The sequence below is a fragment of the Hemicordylus capensis genome, chromosome 2 (assembly GCF_027244095.1).
Source record: "Hemicordylus capensis ecotype Gifberg chromosome 2, rHemCap1.1.pri, whole genome shotgun sequence".
NCBI lineage: Eukaryota > Metazoa > Chordata > Lepidosauria > Squamata > Cordylidae > Hemicordylus > Hemicordylus capensis.
The window spans coordinates 130,514,864-130,536,920 of record NC_069658.1 but is presented as its reverse complement, the minus strand read 5'-3'; the positions used below and the strand labels follow the sequence as shown (position 1 = coordinate 130,536,920).

Sequence of the window (22,057 nt, the reverse complement as noted above, 5' to 3'; positions counted from 1 at the left end):
TAGGGCTTCACACACCCCAAGCCACACAGCCTTTAAAGTGTATGAAGCCCTGAAGCAGGTTTCCTGGCGAATCTGAGTCACCAAGCCTCTAGGGACTGAATGTCCAATCCACCTTTTCCCAAACTGCCCAAGAGTGCTCAAACCCATGTACACCTCCACCCAGCCCACACTGTACCTGCCTGGTTGACCTAACTAACTAAAACTAGGGAACGCAGAACAGAGTAGGCAAAAAGACCCCCCAGCCCAACCAATATGTCAAGGGGCAAAAATTCCTACTTAGCCCCCAAAAGGATGGCCAGCCAAAACCCATTCTGTGCTTAGGGGAGGGAGGGGATCCGGCCACACTGGAAAAGGCAGAGTAAGTGAGGGAACCACTCGAACAGCGCACAGTCCCTGCCCTCTGTCCACCCCCAACCAATCGGGGCCCTCCTCGGGACTCCGCGGGGGGGTGGGACAAAGGCCCATCTCCCAGCACAAGGCTGAAGGGTGGGAGCATTCTTTCCTTTCAACAGGATTCCCAGAGAATCTGAAAGGCATCTTTTTCTGCTGGAGACATTGCCTACATTCCTTAAAGTTTTGCATGTTATTGAATAAATCTTCCATAAAAATATATATTGAAAAACAATGAGATAATTTATATATTTCCCCCCTTTCAGCTGGTTCTTGCACAGTTCCATGGAAAATGGCCCTAGAACCTCTACTACCACATCCAGCCAAATGAATTCAAGTACGGAAGAAGGACAAGGAAATTGGGGTAAGTTCGAGATTTGTTTAGCATTGATTTACTTCAGGCTTGGTGTGTGGCACTTCTACATTAAATCCATTTTTCAAAAGTATCTCAGGACACATGTACAAATATATTGAAAGAGTCAACTTGATAAATAGCCACTTTTTCCTTGGAAGTGCTTGATCCTTTCCTGGTTATTGCTTCGCTATATTTTAAAAAGAGGAATCCGTTATTTATACAGTACACATATGTGGCATTCATAGTGATGCAACCTGTATGGTGTGTGCGTGCATTCATGCGAGAGGAATATACTTGGGAATCCATGAAATGTTGCAAAAAGAAGAAGGCAGCACTACAGACCAAAAGGTAGTAATGGATAGATGCAGGAGACAGATTTATTGAGAAGAGTCAAATAATTATCCTGATGTGTTGCACTGGGGGTCTAGAAAATTATACAAAGAATATAGAAGATATCAATATCTTGTAAATTATTATCTGTTTAACAGTGTCTCATTTGGCTTGATCTTACATAACTGTTAAAAAGCAATTATACATAAAATTTACCTTTACACAGAAAAATAAGAAATAAAAATTTAAAAATAGGTTTATGCTTAGTGTGCTTCCCTGGGAGTTAGCCCATGGAACCCAGTGAGACTTAGCTGATAATGTTTGGATTGACTCCCCTATCTTTGAGCTTCATAGGGTACCCTTTGTATTCCTCAGGCTTCATGCTTTGATCACAAAGTACTTTTTTTTGCTAAGCCATTGTACTGCGATAGAAATGAACAGTAGCACTGTACGATTGTTCTTTTTTTGTTCCTAACACAACAGCTGACAATCAAGATCTCTTTGATCAGCAAGGTTCAGTGCAACAGCAGTGGAAGAACAAGCAAGGAGCATATAGAAACAGAAGAAGCCAGAACATGTTCAGACTAGGCATATATAAATTCCCATCCGAAACAAACAAAACTGGGCATTGCTGTCCTCTGGCTAATGAAATGACTTTTCTTTTCCCCCTTTTTTTGGCAGGAGATTCACCAAACAGAGGGCAAATGATGTTTACCAGAGAAGTCATTGCAAGGGAGTCCAGCTGTACCACCACGTCTTCTAACTCATCTATGCCAGCTAGAAAGAGCATGCTAAGTATATACATATATATATCTATTGCAACTTTTCTTCTTTGAGCATTTTGTGCTATTAAATAGCAACACTAATTGCTGCCCCTTGAAATCGGGATAGGGCTTTGAAGTAAAACCTTCTCCATAGAAACTTCTATCTTGTGGATTGCCCCGCCTAGAGAGACCTACCAAGAGACTCACCAAGACCCACCAATGTGAGCTGGCCAATGACTAACTAGACTGCCCAGCTCTATCTGATTGCAGGCAGCTTGGCTCTCATTAAGGTGGGGCAAGATGGGATGGGAGGATGCAGCACAATGGGAGCTGACAGAAACCAGAGGCAGCTACACCTCGTTTGGCACCCCTAGATCATTAAGGTGAACCGCTACTGGCATCCTTACACGTTTATCACATGATGTAAAAATATTTCCACTGAACCATCTTCATTTGTGTGATATTTTCATCCTTTGCCACCAGAAGCCTACTTGAGCAAAAATGACTCTTCGTGCAGCCTTAAAACTACAAAACATATGGTGCCATGTGACTGAACAAAGGAGATATGCATCAAAATAGCCAGGGCCTTTAATATCGTTTATTCCTTGCGTTCCTAAGTGAATCGGCATAGAAATAAAAGCCACTGAATTAGTTATGACTAGAACAATCCTACACATGTTTACTCGGTGATAAGTCTCACTGAGTTCATGCCCGCTTTGGGCATGTCTGTATGGGGGAGAAGTGACGTGTAAATGTTAAAAGTAGATATATATCTGAAACTAGCACATTGATAGATTGTTAACAAGATGATCTCAGTTGATCTAAGGCGTTGCAGTGGGCCATATGCAGTGGGTCATGTAGCACTTCATAATACAGGCTTGTAGGATATGTTCACAATCATTTTCAATTAGCTTATTTCCATCCTGATTACATAGTTAGCAGAATTAAAATGCCTTAAAAAAGAGTCTTCCTTCTAAGTGCTTTTTGAACAAATGAACCTATTCTGGCCGGAGGCATTGTATCTGAAATATTGTGTAGACCTCATCATTGCTAATTGGGCAAAGAGGCACCTTTTACCATGGTGATTCTCTTTATTTAGCAGGGGGAGAGTAACTGGCCCTATACACCCGCAGCACAGTACTTCCAGTGATTGTTGCTGGTGTGTGTCCTATGTTTCTTTTTAGAATGTGAGCCCGTTGGGGACAGGGAGCCATCTTATTTGTTTTATTTCTCTTTGTAAACCACCCTGACCCATTTTTGGAAGGGCGGTATAGAAATTGAATTATTATTATTAATAATAATAATAATAATAATAATAATTGTTAATCATCCGGTCTTTCAAGGATGCAATCCATAGGAAGTTAGGCACTCGAGTCTCATTGAACTTAATGGCAACTGTCTGCTTAAATGCCATTAATTTTGCTGGGATTTAGGCAGGCCTTAACTGTCTCTGGATTACACCCATAGTCATCAGTGGCCATACTAATTTCCATAGCACTGTTCCTGAATTTGCAGAGTTCAGTGGTTTGACTATCTATGTCTAGAGAACTTTGAAAATGAGCACTACAGATTTGCACCACTTTAGTGCAAATGAGCATTTGATGCCTTATCATGCTTAGTACCATAATTTCTATACAACAGTACCATAAAATCCATAATTTCACAGAGGGAAACCCTATTTTGTTAATACATATGTGGTCATGAGATGATGATGATGATGATGATGATGATGATGATTAATTCGATTTCTATTCTAATTCAAGATGGTGAGTCACCATAATAAAATAGCAACGTTCCATATATAAGCATTTGCAAGGAATACTTCTGGGATCTTCAGACTATAAACTGCTGAAGTGCATTTTGAAATAAAGAAATGAACCTATATCTATCTCACAGTCCACACCTGATCAGTTAAACAAATACATGTGTTCCCAATTGTGTACAAGACTTCTGCAAGTAGCTGCTTCAATTCATTGTGGCTTTTCTTTCTCCCCAGAAACCATATGTGACGTTCCCTGCCTTATAATAGTGGCTATTATCTGTCTCCCAGAATACTTAGTAAAAGCTGTTATCTATTTACGGTAAGTATGTTTGAGGCTTTTCAAGGTTGCTTTCAGAAAGAAATAAAACACAAATTGCCAGCTTGGCAAGAGAACCCAGCATTGGCATTTCCCCTTCTGTTTCCAGGGACCAAATCTGAGGACCAGTTTACATGGTCAATAGAATGAGGTAATGCCTTTTCTGGACTGTACTAGTGCAGGATGGGGGGGGAATAACATTTGCCTGCTTTCGAGTATATAAAAAACCCCGCAGAATAACCTGCCCCCACCCCACGTGGCAAGAAGAAGGATTCTGAGCTAATCTTCTTTCTATTGTGCTGTTTTTCCTACGTATAAGGAGTCATTTTCATGATGGAGAATCAGAACACTCTCAGCTCTTTGCCTATAGCCCAAAGTGGCACAGTTCAAGAAAAAGTTTACTGCTGAATGCATAACTAAGGCTGAGCTGAAAAGTGGGGAAATTGTCCTGAAAACTTGGCATTGGAAAAAAGCATCTTCCTTTAAGAGATTTTCCAGTGATTGCTCCAAAAGCAGATGATTTGGAAAGCATTGCCTCCTGTGGTGTTGTAAATTCATGACCCAGTCAAATCTGATTAGCTGTGTGGCATTGTGACATTGTCACATTCACTGATTGTCTATTCTCAATTTTTTGAAACACAAATGGCACCAAAGCAGCAGTAGATGAGGGCAGAATGGCAGTAAACAAGCAATCAATAAGATGAACAAAGTTCTTTTCTTTACCCCAGGAAAGAACTTTAGCTACTCCTACTGTCTGCACTAATTTCACCAGAAAAAAATTAAATGAGATATCATTTGATACAGACTTAGTATAAACTGGTCATTAGGAAAAAATTGTTGGGAGCTAGGACCCTGGCAGCATCAGCTCTCAGCTGAAATGCCTCATAGTGACCACTGGGGGGAGTTAGGGTCATGGATAAAAGTGCTGGACTCCTCCCCTCTTTGTTCTTCCAGTGTTAGTCCCCATTTTGTCTCTCCATAGATAGCTGTTTGTATAATAATAATAATAATAATTCTCCCATCAACAATATGGTGAGACGTAACTTTAATAAATCTATACCGGATCGGTTGTTGCCCGGGTCAACAAGGACCGCGCCAGGTGCTATAGTCCCTGGACATCTGGTGGCAAGTGGGCAACAGGACTCAGGATCTTTAGTTGAACAACCAGGGCTGGAGACAACAAAGCTACTGGAAGAAACGTCGCTTAACCGAAAAAAATATACAAAAAATGCCAACAAGGAAAAAATGATCTGCTATTACAAGTCTAGTCCAACTAGAAGAGGTTATTTTAAAAGAATGTACCAAATTTGGAAAGAGAAGCATCCAGATACAGAAATAACAGAACAAAGGCTAGCAGACCAGAGAAGATTCATAATAAGAAATAAAGTATTCACAGGAGTAGAGCTGGAAGAACTGCAAAGAGCAACACAGGCTCAAGATATGGAAGAAGAATTACCACCAACTGAAACAGTTGCTCAGGCGCAGATGGAGGAGGTGTTGGAAATAGAGGATACCACCGTTGCTGAACTGTTTCAAAATCAAAACCAGGCAACCTCCCCTTTGCCTTCACCTCAAAAACCCAAATGCCGTTTAACAGAAAAGCAACAAGAACTAAAGCAAAAAATAACTGAGCACATGAACCAAACAACCACCAGGGTTCGACTTCCAGCTCTAAAAACAGTTGCCAAAAAACAACTTGCTCAGGCATTAAAAGATGTCAATGCTGCACTTGCAGAAATAACAACCAATAATTTGCAAGAAACAAACCAACTAATGTACAGTGCAGCAACAACAACAACACAAGAGCTCGGATATAAGATCAGTGGACCTGTAAAAAAAGAAAGCAGTACATCACCTAAATGGAAGATTCGATTAGAAAATAAAATCTCCAGGCTTAGATGAGATGCTAGTAAATTGAAAGATATGAAAGACAAGAAGCTGAAGAATGAAAACACCAAACAGTATCTGATCCAAAAATACCACCTCGATTCAAGGAAAATTAGAGAAGTCCTGGAAATAATAAAGCAGCAAATAACAGCAGTGTCAAAGAAGATTAGCAGATATGAAGCCAGAATTACACAACACAGGCAGAATCTCCAATTCCCGTCGAATCAGAGACGTTTCTACCAAAGCATAGAAGGAGAAACTGCAAGAAACCTAGAAACACCAAATAAAGAAGAAACAGTGCAATTCTGGCGGAAATTATGGGACAATCCAATAGATTATAATAAAAAAGCAGGCTGGATGAAAGAGGTCAAAAAATGTAACCAACAAATGCAAGATCTAATAATAACACCAGAATTAATAAGTGAAAAAGCAAAGAAAATTAAAAATTGGACTGTGCCATGCAACGATGAACTGCATGGCTTCTGGCTTAAACACCTAACAAGCCTTCATAAACAACTATCAAAACAGTTCAATCACATTATGAAAAGCAGTGATATTGAACAATGGCTAACAACTGGGAAAACTCATCTCATTATGAAAGACCCAGCAAAAGGTGCAGTTCCAAGTGATTATAGACCGATAACCTGCCTGCCAACCATGTTCAAATTATTAACTGGAATAATAGCAGATGAAGTGATGCAACACTTATTAACTAACAAACAGCTTCCAGTTGAACAGAAAGGAAATTGCCCGAACACCAGAGGCACAAAAGACCAGCTGCTGATTGACAAAATGATTTCAGAAAACTGCAAGAGAAGAAAAACCAATCTAAGTGTTGCATGGATTGACTACAAGAAAGCCTTTGATTCATTGCCTCACACATGGATACTAAAATGTTTAGAAACAACTGGTGTCAGCAAAAACATTCAGATATTTATTTAAAAAAGCAGTGAGCATGTGGAGTACACAGTTAACAATCAGTGGCGAGACACTTGGACAGGTTAGCATTAGAAGAGGCATTTTCCAAGGGGACTCACTATCCCCTCTGTTGTTTGTAATCGCCATGACCCCACTTTCACAAATACTCAACAAAACAGGCCTCGGATACCAAACATCTAAAACATCCAGTAAAATCAACCATCTGCTGTACATGGACGATCTGAAGTTGTATGGAAAATCCCAGTCAGAAATCGAATCACTGCTAAACACTGTCCGTATATTCAGTAGCGATATAGCAATGGGGTTTGGACTAGACAAGTGTGCTGCATTAATAATGAACAGAGGGAAAATAACAAAAACAGAAGGAATAGAACTGCCCAATGGAAGCAAGCTCAAGAACCTGGAAGAGAAAGAACCTTACAAGTACTTGGGCATTCTCCAGGCTGATAACATCGCACACACTGAAGTTCAAAGAAAAATTGGAAGTGAATACATCAGGAGAGTCAGAAAAATCCTCAAGTCCAAACTTAATGGCGGGAACAGCATACAAGCCATAAACACCTGGGCTATACCTGTTATTAGATACACTGCAGGAATAATAGACTGGACCCAGGCAGAGCTAGAGACGCTAGATCATAAGACCAGGAAAATCATGACCATCAATCATGCTCTGCACCCCCACAGTGATGTAGATAGGCTATACCTCCCTCGCAGCTCAGGTGGAAGAGGAATGCTGCAAGTCCATCAAACAGTAGAGGAGGAGAAAAGATGCCTTGAAGAATATATAAGGGACAGTGAAGAAGATGCACTTCAAATGGTCAAGGACGCGAAACTATTCAACACTAATGAAACAAAACAGGCCTACAAGAAAGAAGAAGTCAAGAACCAAGCAGAAAAATGGAAAAATAAGCCACTGCATGGTCAATATTTGCACAATCTAAGTGGAAAATCAGACATCACTAAGACCTGGCAATGGCTTAAGAATGGCAACTTGAAGAACGAAACAGAGGGTTTCATACTGGCTGCACAAGAACAGGCACTAAGAACAAATGCAATACGAGCAAAAGTCGAAAAATCCACAACAAACAGCAAGTGCCGCCTTTGTAAAGAAGCAGATGAAACTGTGGACCACCTAATCAGCTGTTGTAAAAAGATTGCACAGACTGACTACAAACAAAGGCATGACAAGGTAGCAGGGATGATACACTGGAACATCTGCAAAAAATACAAGCTACCTGTAGCCAAACATTGGTGGGACCATAAAATTGAAAAAGTTGAAGAAAATGAAGATGTAAAAATATTATGGGACTTCCAACTACAAACAGACAAGCATCTGCTACACAATACACCAGATATAACTGTAGTCGAGAAGAAAGAAAAACAAGTCAAAATAATCGACATAGCAATACCAGGGGATAGCAGAATAGAAGAAAAAGAAATAGAAAAAATCACCAAATACAAAGATCTACAAATTGAAATTGAAAGGCTGTGGCAGAAGAAGACCAAGATAATCCCCGTGGTAATTGGCGCCCTGGGTGCAGTTCCAAAAGACCTTGAAGAGCACCACAACACCATAGGGGCCACAGAAATCACCATCAGCCAATTACAAAAAGCAACTTTACTGGGAACAGCCTATATTCTGCGACAATATCTATAACCATTGACAATAAAATTCTGGCATCCCAGGTCCTTGGGAAGGACTCGATGTCTGGATAAAACAAACCAGTCAATAACACCTGTCTGACTGTGTAAACAAGAAATAATAAATAATAATAATAATAATTCGATTTCTATACCGCCCTTCCAAAAATGGCTCAGGGCGGTTTACAAAGAGAAATAACAAACAAATAAGATGGATCCCTGTCCCCAAAAGGCTCACATTCTAAAAAGAAACTTAAGTCTCTCTCTTCAGCCATGAGCTACAGCTGAAATTAAGCTGCAGGCCTTTTCACATTTGTTTGTAACCTTTTCTTTAAATAAATCCTTGTAGTTCTTCAATACAAAAGAATTGTCTCAAGTCCTCTTGCTTTGCTACTTTCTCACCAAACTGGTTTTGCTTTGCTATTTGGGGACTGAACTGCCATTCTTCTCCTACAAAAATGACACACTGAGGTATAAGAAACTGTTGCCACTCCATGGCAGCTTGCCGCTTCCTGCATGCAACATCTAAATCAGGCCTGCAGAACTTTGGCCTTCAACAGGGGCGTAGCAAGGTTGGAGGGGGCCCAGAGACAAGATTTTAAAATGGGCCCCTCGCTGATATCCACACACAAACACACTTCACAATATATCGTGGACTCACACTCACATCCCCATTTTGAATACGGTGAATATCTAGTTCACATTGAATCTAGTTTTTGTACTCTCTGCTCCTGCCGATCTCCAAGAGACTCAACATAATTCATAGGGGGTGCAACATGGGTGGGTGGGGAGTCATGTGATGTGCCTCTGGGGGGCCCCTCGAGGCTGTGGGGCCCCAAGACGACTGCCTCCCCTTGCCTAATGGTAGTTACGCCCCTGGCCTTCAAGCTGGTTTTGGACTACAACTCCCATCAACTCCAGCCACAGTAGCCAATAATCAGGGATGATGAGAGTTGTAGACCAATATCTGTAGAACTGCAAAGTTCTGCAGCCCTGATTTAGATGTTGCAACACATGGACTGGCAACATCACACTGTATATTACCCTGCTTTTGCCTCATATAATTGAAGGGAAGAGAAATGTGCAAAGTGATGGCATTGCATCATGTGTTGTGTTATCCTAGATCAGGGTTTCTCAACGTGTGGGTCCCCAGATGTAGTTGGACTTCAACTCCCATAATTCCTAACCAAAGGCCACTGGGGCTGGGGATTATGGAGTTGAAGTCCAATAACATCTGGGGACCCACACGTTGAGAAACCCTGCCCTAGATGCTATGAGAAAGAAAGGAGAAAGAAACACCAAGTGGCAGGAACTCTTGTAACATTTAGCAAATGATCAGGTATTCTGTGTGTAGCTTCTCTCTCTGCTCAGCAGTCTGTCCCTTAGGTCAGGAGCCAACTCCTAGCAGTGTTGTGCAAAGCTAGCATTGTCATCCACAGGGTTCCCTTTGCCACTGCTGGGACTCCTGCAATCTTTGCTAGCTCCCAGTAACTGAGCTTCAGTATTATGACAACTCTGCCTTCTTTCCTTTTCAGAGACCTGATCACCATGGAGAACTGCGTGAAGAGTTTAAAGTGCTTGTTAATAATAGTCCCAATTGTTTGTGGTAAGTATTCATAGAATTCCAAGGTGCAATTTTATTTTTAATTTTAGAGGCAACTTTCACATACACTATAGTGCATTCATTGACTTGACGTGTAACAGCTGGAGGCCAAAATGGACTTCATTTTGTACAGTTGATTATTGGTGATTCTAACCAGCCAGAGAAGAATCTAGGCAGCCTAATATATTTATAATTTACTTGAAAACCTGTATATATTATTTTTTCATATTAATGTCAAAAGTGGCTCACAAACTTTAAGAAGCAGTAAAATCCACCAGAGATCAACCAAATCAACCAACCAGCTATAAAGATTAAAAAAAAGAAACCACACAGCAACAAAATCCATAGAAAGAAAAAGAGGGTTGTTTTTACAAAGGCCAGTCAAAACAAAACAAAACAATGTATGTGTATGTGTGTGTCCATTTTCATCAGAAGATCTGAAGGTGTGGCCAGCTGAAGAAAGAAGGTAGAAACACTGAAAAAGAGGAAAATTAAATAAATAAGCTGGCTTCTGATAAGTTTCTAGGCAAAATACAAGGTGCTGGTTATTACTTATAAGGCCCTAAGTGGCTTAGGCCCTAGGTGTTTAAGAGAACGTCATCTCCGTCATGAGCCCCATCATCCCTTGAGATCATCTGGAGAGGTTCATCAGTGGTTGCCATTGGCTCGTCTGGTGGCTACTCGGGGACGTAACTTCTCTGTTGCTGTCCTGGGGCATTGGAATGTGCTCCCTGTTGAAATAAGAGCCTCCCCATCTCTGGCAACCTTTAAAAAGGCACTGAAGACACCTTTGTTCATCCAGGCTTTTAATTAGATTTATAGTTTTAATAGTTTTTAATGTTGGATTTATAACAATTTTAATGTTTTAAGCATTTTAATTTTGTTCATTTGGTATTTTTGTTGTACACCGCCCAGAGACATAGGTTTTGGGTGGTATATAAATGTGTTAAATAATTAATAAGAGTGATGCAGGGTGGGTGGGGTCAGTCCATTTGTTTACAGTGCAAACCAAATGATCGACTTGTTATGATCGGAACCAGAGCAAAGGTCTGAAACCTGTTCCGCATATTACATTGGAGCATAGACTGAAATGCTGAATTTCGGGATACACCACTTCAGACGGTTAGTGGTATAGTCATAATCTAAATAATTGGAATGCTCCCCCAGGTAATCAGCTCCTTGTATAGGAAGCAAACACATCGGAGAGACAGCTATGCTAAACCTTTGTCTCTGATGTACCTGAAGGGCCACTTTTGCACATACGAGACTCCCTGTATGCATAATCCTACATCTGAAGTCCTATATCTGCCACTTCCTTTCAAAGCAAAGTGGGTGTCCAATAGGAGCAGAACCTTTGGTGAGGTGGTCCCAGCATTTTGGAAGCCCCTTTCCTCTGAAGGCCTGCACCACTATCCTTTAGGAGTCTTGACTCTTTCACAATACTTTTTGCCTTTGGATGATTTGGGAGCTGCTAGAGGTCTGTAGGCTGTGTTTGCTGTGTCGTTGTCGCTGTTGTACTCAGCTCAAATAATTTCTGTTATTGCTTCTTGGTTTTGTTTTTTATGATACATTGCTTTGAATTGCATGTCACGGAAAAAGTGGGGTGATTTTTAAAAAATAAGTCTATTAAAATGATGCTTTAGTTTGCTGCATGCAGAGAAACTTGTAAACCAGTTCTAATAGTCCAAGAGAGTAGAGAGACAATATGGTGAGTGTTTGGTAGCATTGCCAGCTTTAAGATCTGTATGCAGGAAAGGTCACGCCTGTCCGAACTGTTGCACCAGCCCATCTGGTATGCCTATTCTGAACCAGCACTGGAGCGAGCCCCACTTGCCAAAGCAGGTAAGGAAGAAGAGTAAGGAAATGGACCACTGCAAAATCAGTGCAGAGATCAGCATGGTTGAATCATGTCTCTCATTTCTGGACAGCTGTTACTACAGCAGCAGGCAGTATATCTGTGTCGGGAGCTGGTGACCTTGTGACTAAGGGGTGGTATGACTGGGAAATGGGTGCAAACTGAAGCAGGTTAGGAAAGATCTGAGTATACAGATATGACTGATGGGTAGGGTAACCAGCCCTCCAGGACTGGACTGGCATCTCCAGTAATTGACATCAGTTGACACACAGGTGACTTATTGAAAACAATCTTGGTTTTTGGACCCATGTCAAAAGAAAAAAACTAGAGAACAAATATGGGGGCTGGGAGGACCTCCAGTAATAGATTCAGTCAGTTGGCAACCCTTAGTTATGGTGGGGAGTTTGGGCACACCTGAGTTAAGCTGGTATCTTGGAAATTGATGGGAACATTATTTAAAATCAAATCTACTGAAAGAACATGATGTCAATATTTAATCTGATGAGATTCAGTATTGTTAGAGGAGAGAGAACTCCCTTGGGGTGAAATTAATGGAATCATTAGTGGACTGTATACTTTAGATAGTGAGTCTTTGGGGCAACATAAAGTGCACTCATTAATTGTGAAATATGGTAGTGTGACCTGAACCCCACAGGTAAAATGCATCTCAATCAATCCATCTCTAGTAAAATGGGCCTAAAGGAAGAATTGGCCTTGAACTGGACTTTCTGTTTAGCGGAGAACCAATGCAGAGAACAAAACTTGGAGGACAATATGCTGGCAATCATCCGTGTAGTTTAGCATTGTATCCTGTGCTAGTGTTTTCAGGTGTGAAATCTAAAAATTAATTCTAATTGCTTAATTTCCTGCATTTGCAAAGTGAGGGCAAGGACCACACTGAATCCAACGTACATCTCATTTTTAAATGGTCCTCTTCTGTGTTCTGTAACGCATTAGCAGTCTATTCTGACGCTGAAGATTAAAAGGTATTCTACTGTCACTTGTGAAAGTTCCTCAAGTTTTAATACGATGTGGGTAGGCATTACAGGATCATCCAGCATTTGTTTACTAGTTAATACTGTTGGCACTAACCAGATAATTTGCTTATTTCTCACAGGTGCCATTTACTGTTCATGTTTATGCATGAGATTATCAGATGGTTTGTCATCAAAGGTGAGCACTTTTATGGTTTGGGTGGATGTCACTCAGAATTACAGGCAGCTTCTTCTAGGTGGAGTTCTAGGCACCTGTATGAGCAGAGACTAGCACAGTGTCCTGCAGTAAAAGGAGCTCTTCTTATCGACTGGCACATAGGTTCAGGATTACATGAAATCACCCTTGAGGTTAGTGGACCATTTTGCCCATCTTCGAAGTCAAATCATGATGGAGAAGTAAAGCTTGTACTTGTGCACCAAGTATTTGTTACAAAAAGGAAAAGGCTAGTGAGTAAATAGGAATCCTATGTTAGTTAACGTCTGTACTGTAAATGTGCCCTCAGATAGAATGTTGCCAACATTAGGTTACAAAAATTATGGCCCCAAATTATGCCAGAGTACCGCTGAGCACAAGTTAATTGTGCTTAGAGTGCCTCTGAGCATGTGTAGAGTTCCCTTTCCTTAAGGGAAAGAATTCTTCCAAAAAAGAACTTCAGGACAAAAGTGCCTCTGAAGCATATGAGTGCCTTTCTTCTGTGAAAGAATGTTTCACCTGTTCAGGTGTGGAATCTCATCTCCTGCACTTCTTGTTCTGCCCGCCTCCCTAGAGTGCCAGCAGTTCCACAAGTGCTATGTTGCTTGAGAGGTGATGTGGAGTAGGATGGCAGGCAGCTATCTAGCTACGAAAAAGAGGGTTGGGAATGTATTCAGAACTGAGTGGTGTATCTGCATTGTGACTTTAAGAACAACATAGGCTCGCCAAACATAGCCTGCAAAATGGTGCCAACCATATATTCGACACACTCATTAAGAGTCAGAGGATCATGTGGCAGCATGGTCGTTACAATACATGCATAGTCAGTGTCCCCTTATGGTGCCTTAGTGCACAGCTGTGTGCTTTGGCAGTACAGACATAGGCACTCTAACAGGAAGAATGGCTCTGCTGGGCTTTCTTCTGGCATGGCACCCTCCAGTTCTTGCAAGTAATCAAGAGGATGGAATTCAAGGCATCTAGTAGAATTCTGGCTGGGCAGCAATTCTACTCTAAGGTAATGGGACAGCCTGCTCTGAAAGGCCCATGGATGTGGTCAATGTTGAGGGATGTGTTTGTTTTTTCTCTTATAGGAGCTCACACAGCTGTATGAAACTGAGCTGAAATCACTGTGGTAAGAGGCATTTTTAGATAGGGCATTAGACTTAAATGGCGTTTATACTAGGCTGAGATTGCTCCTAGGAGTCTTCTGGCTGGGCTACCAGACTACCAGAGGGCATCGGGATTTATCTGGCATAAAGACTTAAGGGTTCACTTCTGGGTGAAGTTCTCTTTGTGGGTATTCTAGATAAAGTATTTGAGACATGGTACTTCTTGATAAAGTAATTGAGATTGTGGATGAGGGAGCCGACCTGGCTTGTATAACTGAGACCTGGATGGGGGAGGCTTGTGGCCTAGTCTGGGCATAGCTTCTCCCACCTGGTTACTCTGTTGTGGAGCAGGCTAGGGGAAGTGGGTGGGGGGTGGTGGTGGAGTGGCTGTGGTCCATAAGAATCTCATCTCCCTAACCAGGACCCCTGTGAGACAGTTGATTTCTACTGAGTGTGTATTTCTGAGGTTGGAAACTAGGGATAGATCAGGGATTCTGTTGATGTACCATCCACCTCACTGCCCAGTGGACTCTGACAGCGCTGACAGAGTTGGTCTCAGAGCTGGTGTTGGAGTCACTCAGACTTTTAGTGCTAGGGGTCTTCAATATCCACGTTGGGGCTGACTTGTCTGGTGTGGCTCAGGAGTTCATAGAGGCCATGACAACTATGGGCCTATCCCAATTAATTTCAGGACCAACTCATGTTGCCGGTCACACACTTGATTTGGTCTTTTGTTTGGATCAGAGAGTTTCCCCATTGTCATGGATGGACCACCACCTGGTTAAGGTTGGGTTTATGGCCACAATCCAGTCCTTCAGGAGTGATGGAGCTATTAAGATGGTCCGCCCGAGACAGCTGCTGGACCCAGTAAGATTCCAAAAAGCCTCGGAGGGTTTTGATGTTGGTCCTGCCAGTGATTCTGTCGATGCCCTGGTAGGAACCTGGAATAGGGAACTCAACAGAGCAGTAGACATGATCGCCCCTTCTGACTTGCTTTAAAAGTGGCCCCTTGGTATACAGAGTTGCGGAATCTGAAGCAGCAAGGTAGGCGACTGGAATGCAAATGGAGGAGCACTCGGCTCCAATGTAACAGGACACAGCACAGAGCCCATTTGAAGGTTTATGTGGAGGCGGTGCATGCAGCAAAAAACCAATTCTTGTCTGTGTACATCGCTTCTGCAGGTTCACATTCTGCAGAGTTGTCCAGGGTTGTGAGGAGTTTGATTCAGACTCCTTCCAGTTCGAACCAGTCCCCAGAGACTATGTTCTGCTGTAATGCTTTTAATGGGTTCTTTGCGGACAAAATTTCCTGTATTTGGGCCAACTGGACTCCACTGTTTCTGCGGAGTCTGTTAAGGTGGTGGCCAGCAATCCCTCGCAGTATTAGGTTAAATCAGTTTCAATCTGTGATGCCTGAGGACGTGGACAAGCTGCTTGGGGTGGTGCGGCTTACCACTTGCTCTCTGGATCCTTGCCCAACTTGGTTGCTTCTGTCTAGCAGGGAAATTATTGAAGATGGCCTAGTTAATATTATTGACTCATCACTGAGGGATGGTAGGATGCCTCCTTGTTTGAAGGAGGCAATGATTAGAGCATTTATTAAGAAGCCTCCCCTAGATCCCTCAGTGATGGATAGTTATAGGCTGGTCTCCAATCTCCCTTGGTTAGGCAAGATGATTGAGAGAGTGGTGGCTAACCAACTCCAGGCAGTTTGGAGGAAACCAATTATCTAGACCCATTCTGAACTGGCTTTAGAGCAGGCTATGGAGTTGAGACAGCCTTGGTCGGCCTGATGGATGACCTTTACCAGGGAATCGACAGAGGGAGTGTGACTCTGTTGGGTTTTTTAAAAAATCTCTCAGTGGTGTTTGATACCAGCGACCATGGTATCCTTCTGGATTGCCTGTGGGAGTTGGGGATAGGATGTACTGCTTTGCAGTGGTTCCACTCATATCTCTTGGGCAGATTCCAGATGGTGGAGTTTGGTGATGGTTGCTCTTCAAAATTGGAGCTATTATATGGAATTCCTCAGGGCTCCATTCTGTCACCAACGCTTTTTAACATCTACATGAAACAGCTGGGTGAGGTCATCAGGAGATTTGGTGCAGGTGTTATCAGTATGCTGATGACATCTAAATCTATTTCTCTTCATCATAATCAGAAAATGGCATTCACTCCCTAAATGCCTGCCTACAGGCAGTAATGGGCCAGATGAGGGACAACAAATTGAAGCTGAATCCAAGCAAGACAGAGGTGCTCATTATGGGGGATCAGAATTTGAGGGATGAACTAGATCTTCCTGTGCTGGATGAGGTTACACTCCCCGAGAAGGAACAGATACGTAGCCTGGGAGTGCTCTTGGATCCAGCCCTTTTCGTGGTATCCCAGGTGGAGGCTATGGCCAGGAGCACTTTCCATCAACTTCGGTTGATTTGACAGCTGCGCCCATTCCTTGAAGAGAATAATCTCAATACAGTGGTGCATCAGCTGGTAACCTCCAGGTTGGACTATTGCAATGTGTTTTACATGCGGCTACCTTTGTACATAGTTTGGAAACTTCAGATAGTTCAAAATGCAGCAGCCAGACTGGTCTCGGGTAACCTGGAGAGACCATATTATGCCTGTTCTCAAATAGTTGCATTGGCTGCCAATATGTTTACGGGCAAAATACAAAATGCTGGTTATTACCTTTAAAGCCCTGAACAGCTTAGGTCCAGATTACCTGAGAGAGCGCCTTTTTTTGTATGATCCCCATCGCATGATGAGGTCTTCCGGAGAGGTCCATCTTCAGTTACCACTAGCATATATTGTGCTGACTTGGAACCGGGCCTTCTCTGTAGCTGCTCCTGGTCTGTAGAATGCACTCCCAGTAGATATCCATAGTTTGTACTCATTGTTGGCCTTCAAGAGAGCCCTGAAGACTTGCTTGTCTGGCCCAGCCTTCCAAGGTTTTTAAATTGTTTTAAAGTATTTTTAATTGGTTTTAAATGTTTCTGAATTGTTTTAAATTTGTGTTTACATAGTTTTTAGCTTGTTTTAATTGGTGTTTGCCTTTGTTTTTTACTTGTTGTGCACCGTCCAGAGCCTTTGGATGAGGCGGTATAGAAATGTAATAAATAAATAAATACTTTTGTAATGCTCTCACTAATTAGATGCAAATATGTCACTGCCCTCCACATTCTATAGTTAGTCAGAGTAAGCTATGAGAGTGTATTACCTGTCTCTAGCAGCATTAGGCCTTGGCTTAGGGTTTCTCATAGTGAAAGGAGTTTATGCAAGAATGTCTGGTAGAGCAAAGACCTTTCCTGACAATTCTCTACAGTAAGTGATCTGCTGCTGCTCATTTGGCATATCCTGCAACATTTCACAGATGAAAATTGGGTCATTCTTGTAACTAGTGATGGGTGAGCTCTCCTTTGCTCCACTTTTAACTGGCTTGATTGTCTCACACATTCCTGGATATCTTGGGGGTAGGGGGGAAGAGAAACTTGTGATCTGAGAGTTCTTTGATAAAGGTTGGAAAGACCCAACCTAGGGCACCAGTCCTCCTCACTAGATCCCTTTTTCTCTGATGAAGAAGATAAATAGTGGGAACAGGGTTGCTGTAGAGGGCTTTAGCAACAGCAGAGGCCACAATTTTAATCCTGTCCCACCTCTTGAGCTGGGAGACCCTGGGAATTAAATGTCCCAGGTTCCACAGTCACAATGGACATTCCACAGGAGCATCTAGGCTTGACTTAAAGTTGACGTCTCTGCCATTGCTGGTCCTCCACAGTAGCCCTCTCTGACACCATTAGCCCCTTCAACAGGGTAAGTTGTAGGAAAGGTGGGAGAACCATTACCAGGGAGAGCTAAGTGGCCGTGCGGGTGTCTGTCACTAAGGTATCATTACTACAAATATTTATATGCCCTGTTCCACAGAAGTTCTCAACCTGGTTTACATAGAAAAATAAATACTAAATAAATAAAATTGACTCACTAAGGCAAACCAGTAATGGCTAAAGAATATTTTTGAGATATCTGAAATATATGAGCACTCCTCAGTGCTGACATCAGGGCTGTCTGAAGTGGGGCCTAGGGGGCAGTTGGCCAGGGCCCTGTGCCTACAGCCCTCACTGTAGCACAGCAGCCCTGTAGCCCACCTTCATTGTAGCACAGCAGCAGAGACGCTTCCGGTTGAGTCTAATGCATGTTCCCACATGTTCCCACATACCAAAATCTCCCTGACCATGGAAAATTAAGAGATCAGGGACAGAGTTCTAGCCCAGCCTTCTCCCTGATGTTCTAGTTTACTGCATGCAAATTTACAGAGAGACCATATTCTATGCGGAGAAGCATTTAAACATGCAATTTAAAGGGATTTTTAAACTGTTAAATTGTTTTAAGTTTTTGTATATGTTTTAACTTCTTTTATGCTATTGTTAACTACCTAGAGAGGAATGTTTGGGGTGGTGTACAAATTAGATAGATAGATAGATAGATAGATAGATAGATAGATAGATAGATAAAAACCCAACCCTTGCAGTCTGAAATGATATTGTTCAGGAACCCTCTGCTTTATTATTTGCCTGTATGTGTCAATCAGTTCTTTAACTAATCATCCAGCTTAAGTGTAATTCACAAGGATCTTCTTGTTTTCTTTTCTGTGACTGTCATATTGCATGTTGGGGAGTTGGGCCCTAGACAACCAATTAATTTCTTATATTTGCATTTCTCTGCCCCCTACCAACACACAGGCAGTCACAGGTCTTGCTAGAAGAACAAATCCATGAAATCCAAGGCCTTAAAAAGAAGACAAGTCAGCTGCATTCTGAGATCAACAGAATCAATGAAGGCATCCTGCAGTCTGTGAAGCAAATCCTAGAGGAGAGTGACATCCCAGGAGACAACAAAAACGTAGGAGCCTGACAATGCTTCATTAAGGCCTTCTGTACCTAATTGCTTCCTGCTTCCTACTTCAAACTCCATTACAAGCTTGTTTTGCTGTTTTAGGCCTCATTTGCATGTAACACGAAACCCCCGTTAAATGAGCAGAGGTTGGAATTTGTGTACATCCGAATTGTGTACGCCACAGTTGTACGGCAAAAGCGACTTGCAGTTTCCCTTGCCAAACTCCAGTTTGAACCTTTGGTTTGTAGTAAGTTTCGCCACCCCAACCTGAAGTTTAGCAGCTGCAAGTTACGTCTGAACACGGACATCACTTTAAGCGTGCTTCTGGAACCAAAATCATAGAGAGTGCGGCCCAGGCCAGGATTGTGCCTGCTCGATGCCTGCAACACTTCTCGCTGGCCACCTCTTCAAGCACTTGCCCTGCCACCCTGTCTCCGATCTAATAAAGCAGTTGCCTGGCAACAGGGACACCATCCCATCCCATCCCAAGCTTGTAAGCCTGTCAAATGGAAAAGTCACATGGGGGCATGCCCTCTTCCCACTCTGTTCCTTGTTCTCCCCTCCTGGCAATCAGGAGAGAAGAGATGGGATGGCAAGATGGGCACTATGTGCTCTGCTCTCCAAAAATGAAATGATACAGATGTCTGGTAACAAATATATGCAGTCGCGGTGGCAACACAAACAGGGCAACCCCATTGGATCTCTGGGATGGTAGTATATGGCAGGGCAGTGATACCTGGGGTTGGGTTTAAAAGGCAGCCCCACCCAGGAATTCTTGAATAGCTCAGGTCTATTTTTTCTACAATGATGTTGGGGAAGGGGGCCCCAGCCCCTTGGGTTAGTGTGTGTGGTCCCTAGGCTTACTCATGAGAAGGGGGAGGCTGAAGGATCAGTATTACCTCCAATGAAAGGAGAGATTCTTCAATAGTGGTGAGGGTGGATGCTGCTCCTGAGCAGAACACTCTCTTGTGAGAGTGGAAGGCCATGGGGATACCCCTTCACAACTCATGAGAAGAACCGTCCAGGGGACGGGGGGATCGGGCAGAATTGCTAATAATGTGCGATAATATACCCTTCTCCCAATGACTGCTTTCTCTCTAGGTGTTAGGCCATGGAGACATGCATGCGGGCCAGTTGGCAGATGTCACCCAACCTGGTTGCTCAGCACAAGCAAGCCACAGGGACGGGTACCCCGGCAACACCTCTCCCTGTCTTGGTGACTGCCATGAAGAATCAGTCAAAGAAGGCCCTCTGCCAACCCGTCTGCCCATTTGAACATATCCATCTTTATTTTTGCCTAGAACAACCCCCCCACTCTCCAGAGGTCACAGACAAGCAGGACTCCCCTCTAGTGCAATTCCCCATGTTGGCAGATCTGAATATGCCACAATGCCAGTCCAAACCTGGGAAATTTGAATGAGAGTAAAGATCTGTCTCTGGTTCCGGTGTTTCCCCAGTCTGCCCACCTGGCAACATCCAGACTCATGGAGCATCAGATCCTCCTTGGGTGTGTCAAAGGCTTCCCTGAGGAGGAGGGAATCACTGTGCAAAAGTGCTAACATTAACCAAAGAGAATGAGGAGGCACACAAGTGCCCCCCTTTTTTTGATGGCTCAACTCATGAGCATGCAGTCCAATGGACGACCGAAGGTTTTTGGGCCTAAGGTCCTCCCCAGTAGCCTGGCCCTCTCTTGAGAGCACTAATCCACAGGTGGCAAGCCGACACGGGGGGCAGGAGTGTGGTTTGGTCTCCATGGATTGCTTTGCCAGGGTGAGACATCATAAGAGCATCTTTGGTCAGAGTGGGCCAGACCCCAGGATCCTTTCCCCCTGGAAGTCATCATGTTCCCTTCCCTTTCCTGAGCATCGGGAAAATAGTGCCCCCTAGCATCCCCCCATTGCCAGAAATTGTGCTTGTGTAAGATTGTTTTGTTGCGGGGTTCTTACGAGGGTGACGGTGCAATTGCTGCCATATAAGAGCTTGCATGGCATTTAAAGGGATTTAAATGCCCTTTCCCTGCTGAGGGCAGACGGTCCATTCCAAAAAGGCACAATCATGTTTGGCACGCCCCCTTGAAGATTGGGTCCAATAGCTGTTGCCCTGCAGACGTTCTGACACCTTGTTCACAGTCTGGTGACTTGAATGCTGCGGAGCTTGCTGGGATGCGGCTTCGGTGGACTAGTAAGATGGAGGGGGGGCCCCTGTCTTGAAAACAGGTTTCCGTGTTACAGTTGAATGAATGTCTGCAATGTGATTCATGGTTAGAAAAATTAACCGTGGATTCGGCAACCTCCGCTTTCACATTACGTGCTAATGCAGGCAGACTCTACTAACATGACCTAAACTCCTCTGTTGTCAGTGTTAAAACATAAAGCTACTTCAGCTCCATAGCTGAGATCAGTGGTTTTCATACGTTCTGATTTCAGAGAACCCTTTCCATGTTGGGGAAGCCCTGCCTGCTGAAGAAGTTTCTGGGAATTTTTCTAGGGTGCACATTTGTTTCACTTCAGAGTGCTGGTCAGCCTGTTAGACATCACTATTACTCCATGTGAATTGAGAGCTCATTCTAGAACAACAGTGAACTGACTTCAGACTTGCATGGCCAACTAAACTAAACGAAAGTTCTCATAGTCTACCAATGTTTTAAACGTAAAAGGCAAGGGTATATATCCGGGATCTTTTTATAGCTACAACATAACTGATTAGTGTTAAGTGATTCTGTGTATACACCGCGATGACTCATGAGGAGACCCCCACAAGGGAGGCTCCAAGAAGCCTCCCCGGCCTCAGGGGTCTCCTCAGAATGTCCCGCGCACTCATGCAGGGCATCCTGGGACTTTCAGGTGATAGAGCCTGTAATCATATGGGCGGCCGCCCAGGGAGGACTCTGTGTTCATCTGCGAAGAAAACGGTCAAGCCCACTCTCTCCGCAGAAGCTCTGAAGGCTCTCCACACTGCTTGTGTGGAGAGCCTCAATGTCTCTTAGGCTAGCCTATCTCAGGAGGTTCCTGTGAGAATAAAATGGGAT

At 43.2% G+C, this 22,057-nt stretch overlaps 1 protein-coding gene across 6 annotated transcripts in view; it reads left to right on the top strand.

Annotated features, from left to right (window-relative positions):
• The window catches only part of LOC128346400 (SUN domain-containing protein 3-like), a 141,811-nt gene that overhangs the window by 107,383 nt on the left and 12,371 nt on the right, over positions 1–22,057 (top strand). For all 6 annotated transcript variants that reach the window (XM_053299669.1, XM_053299668.1, XM_053299670.1 and 3 more), the window contains 7 exons: positions 657–754; positions 1,757–1,870; positions 3,836–3,920; positions 9,920–9,990; positions 12,960–13,015; positions 14,122–14,162; positions 18,876–19,035. In XM_053299669.1, the coding sequence (XP_053155644.1) occupies positions 676–754; positions 1,757–1,870; positions 3,836–3,920; positions 9,920–9,990; positions 12,960–13,015; positions 14,122–14,162; positions 18,876–19,035 (606 nt within the window). In that variant the 5' untranslated portion in view covers positions 657–675. The remainder of the gene's footprint in view (positions 1–656; positions 755–1,756; positions 1,871–3,835; positions 3,921–9,919; positions 9,991–12,959; positions 13,016–14,121; positions 14,163–18,875; positions 19,036–22,057) is intronic.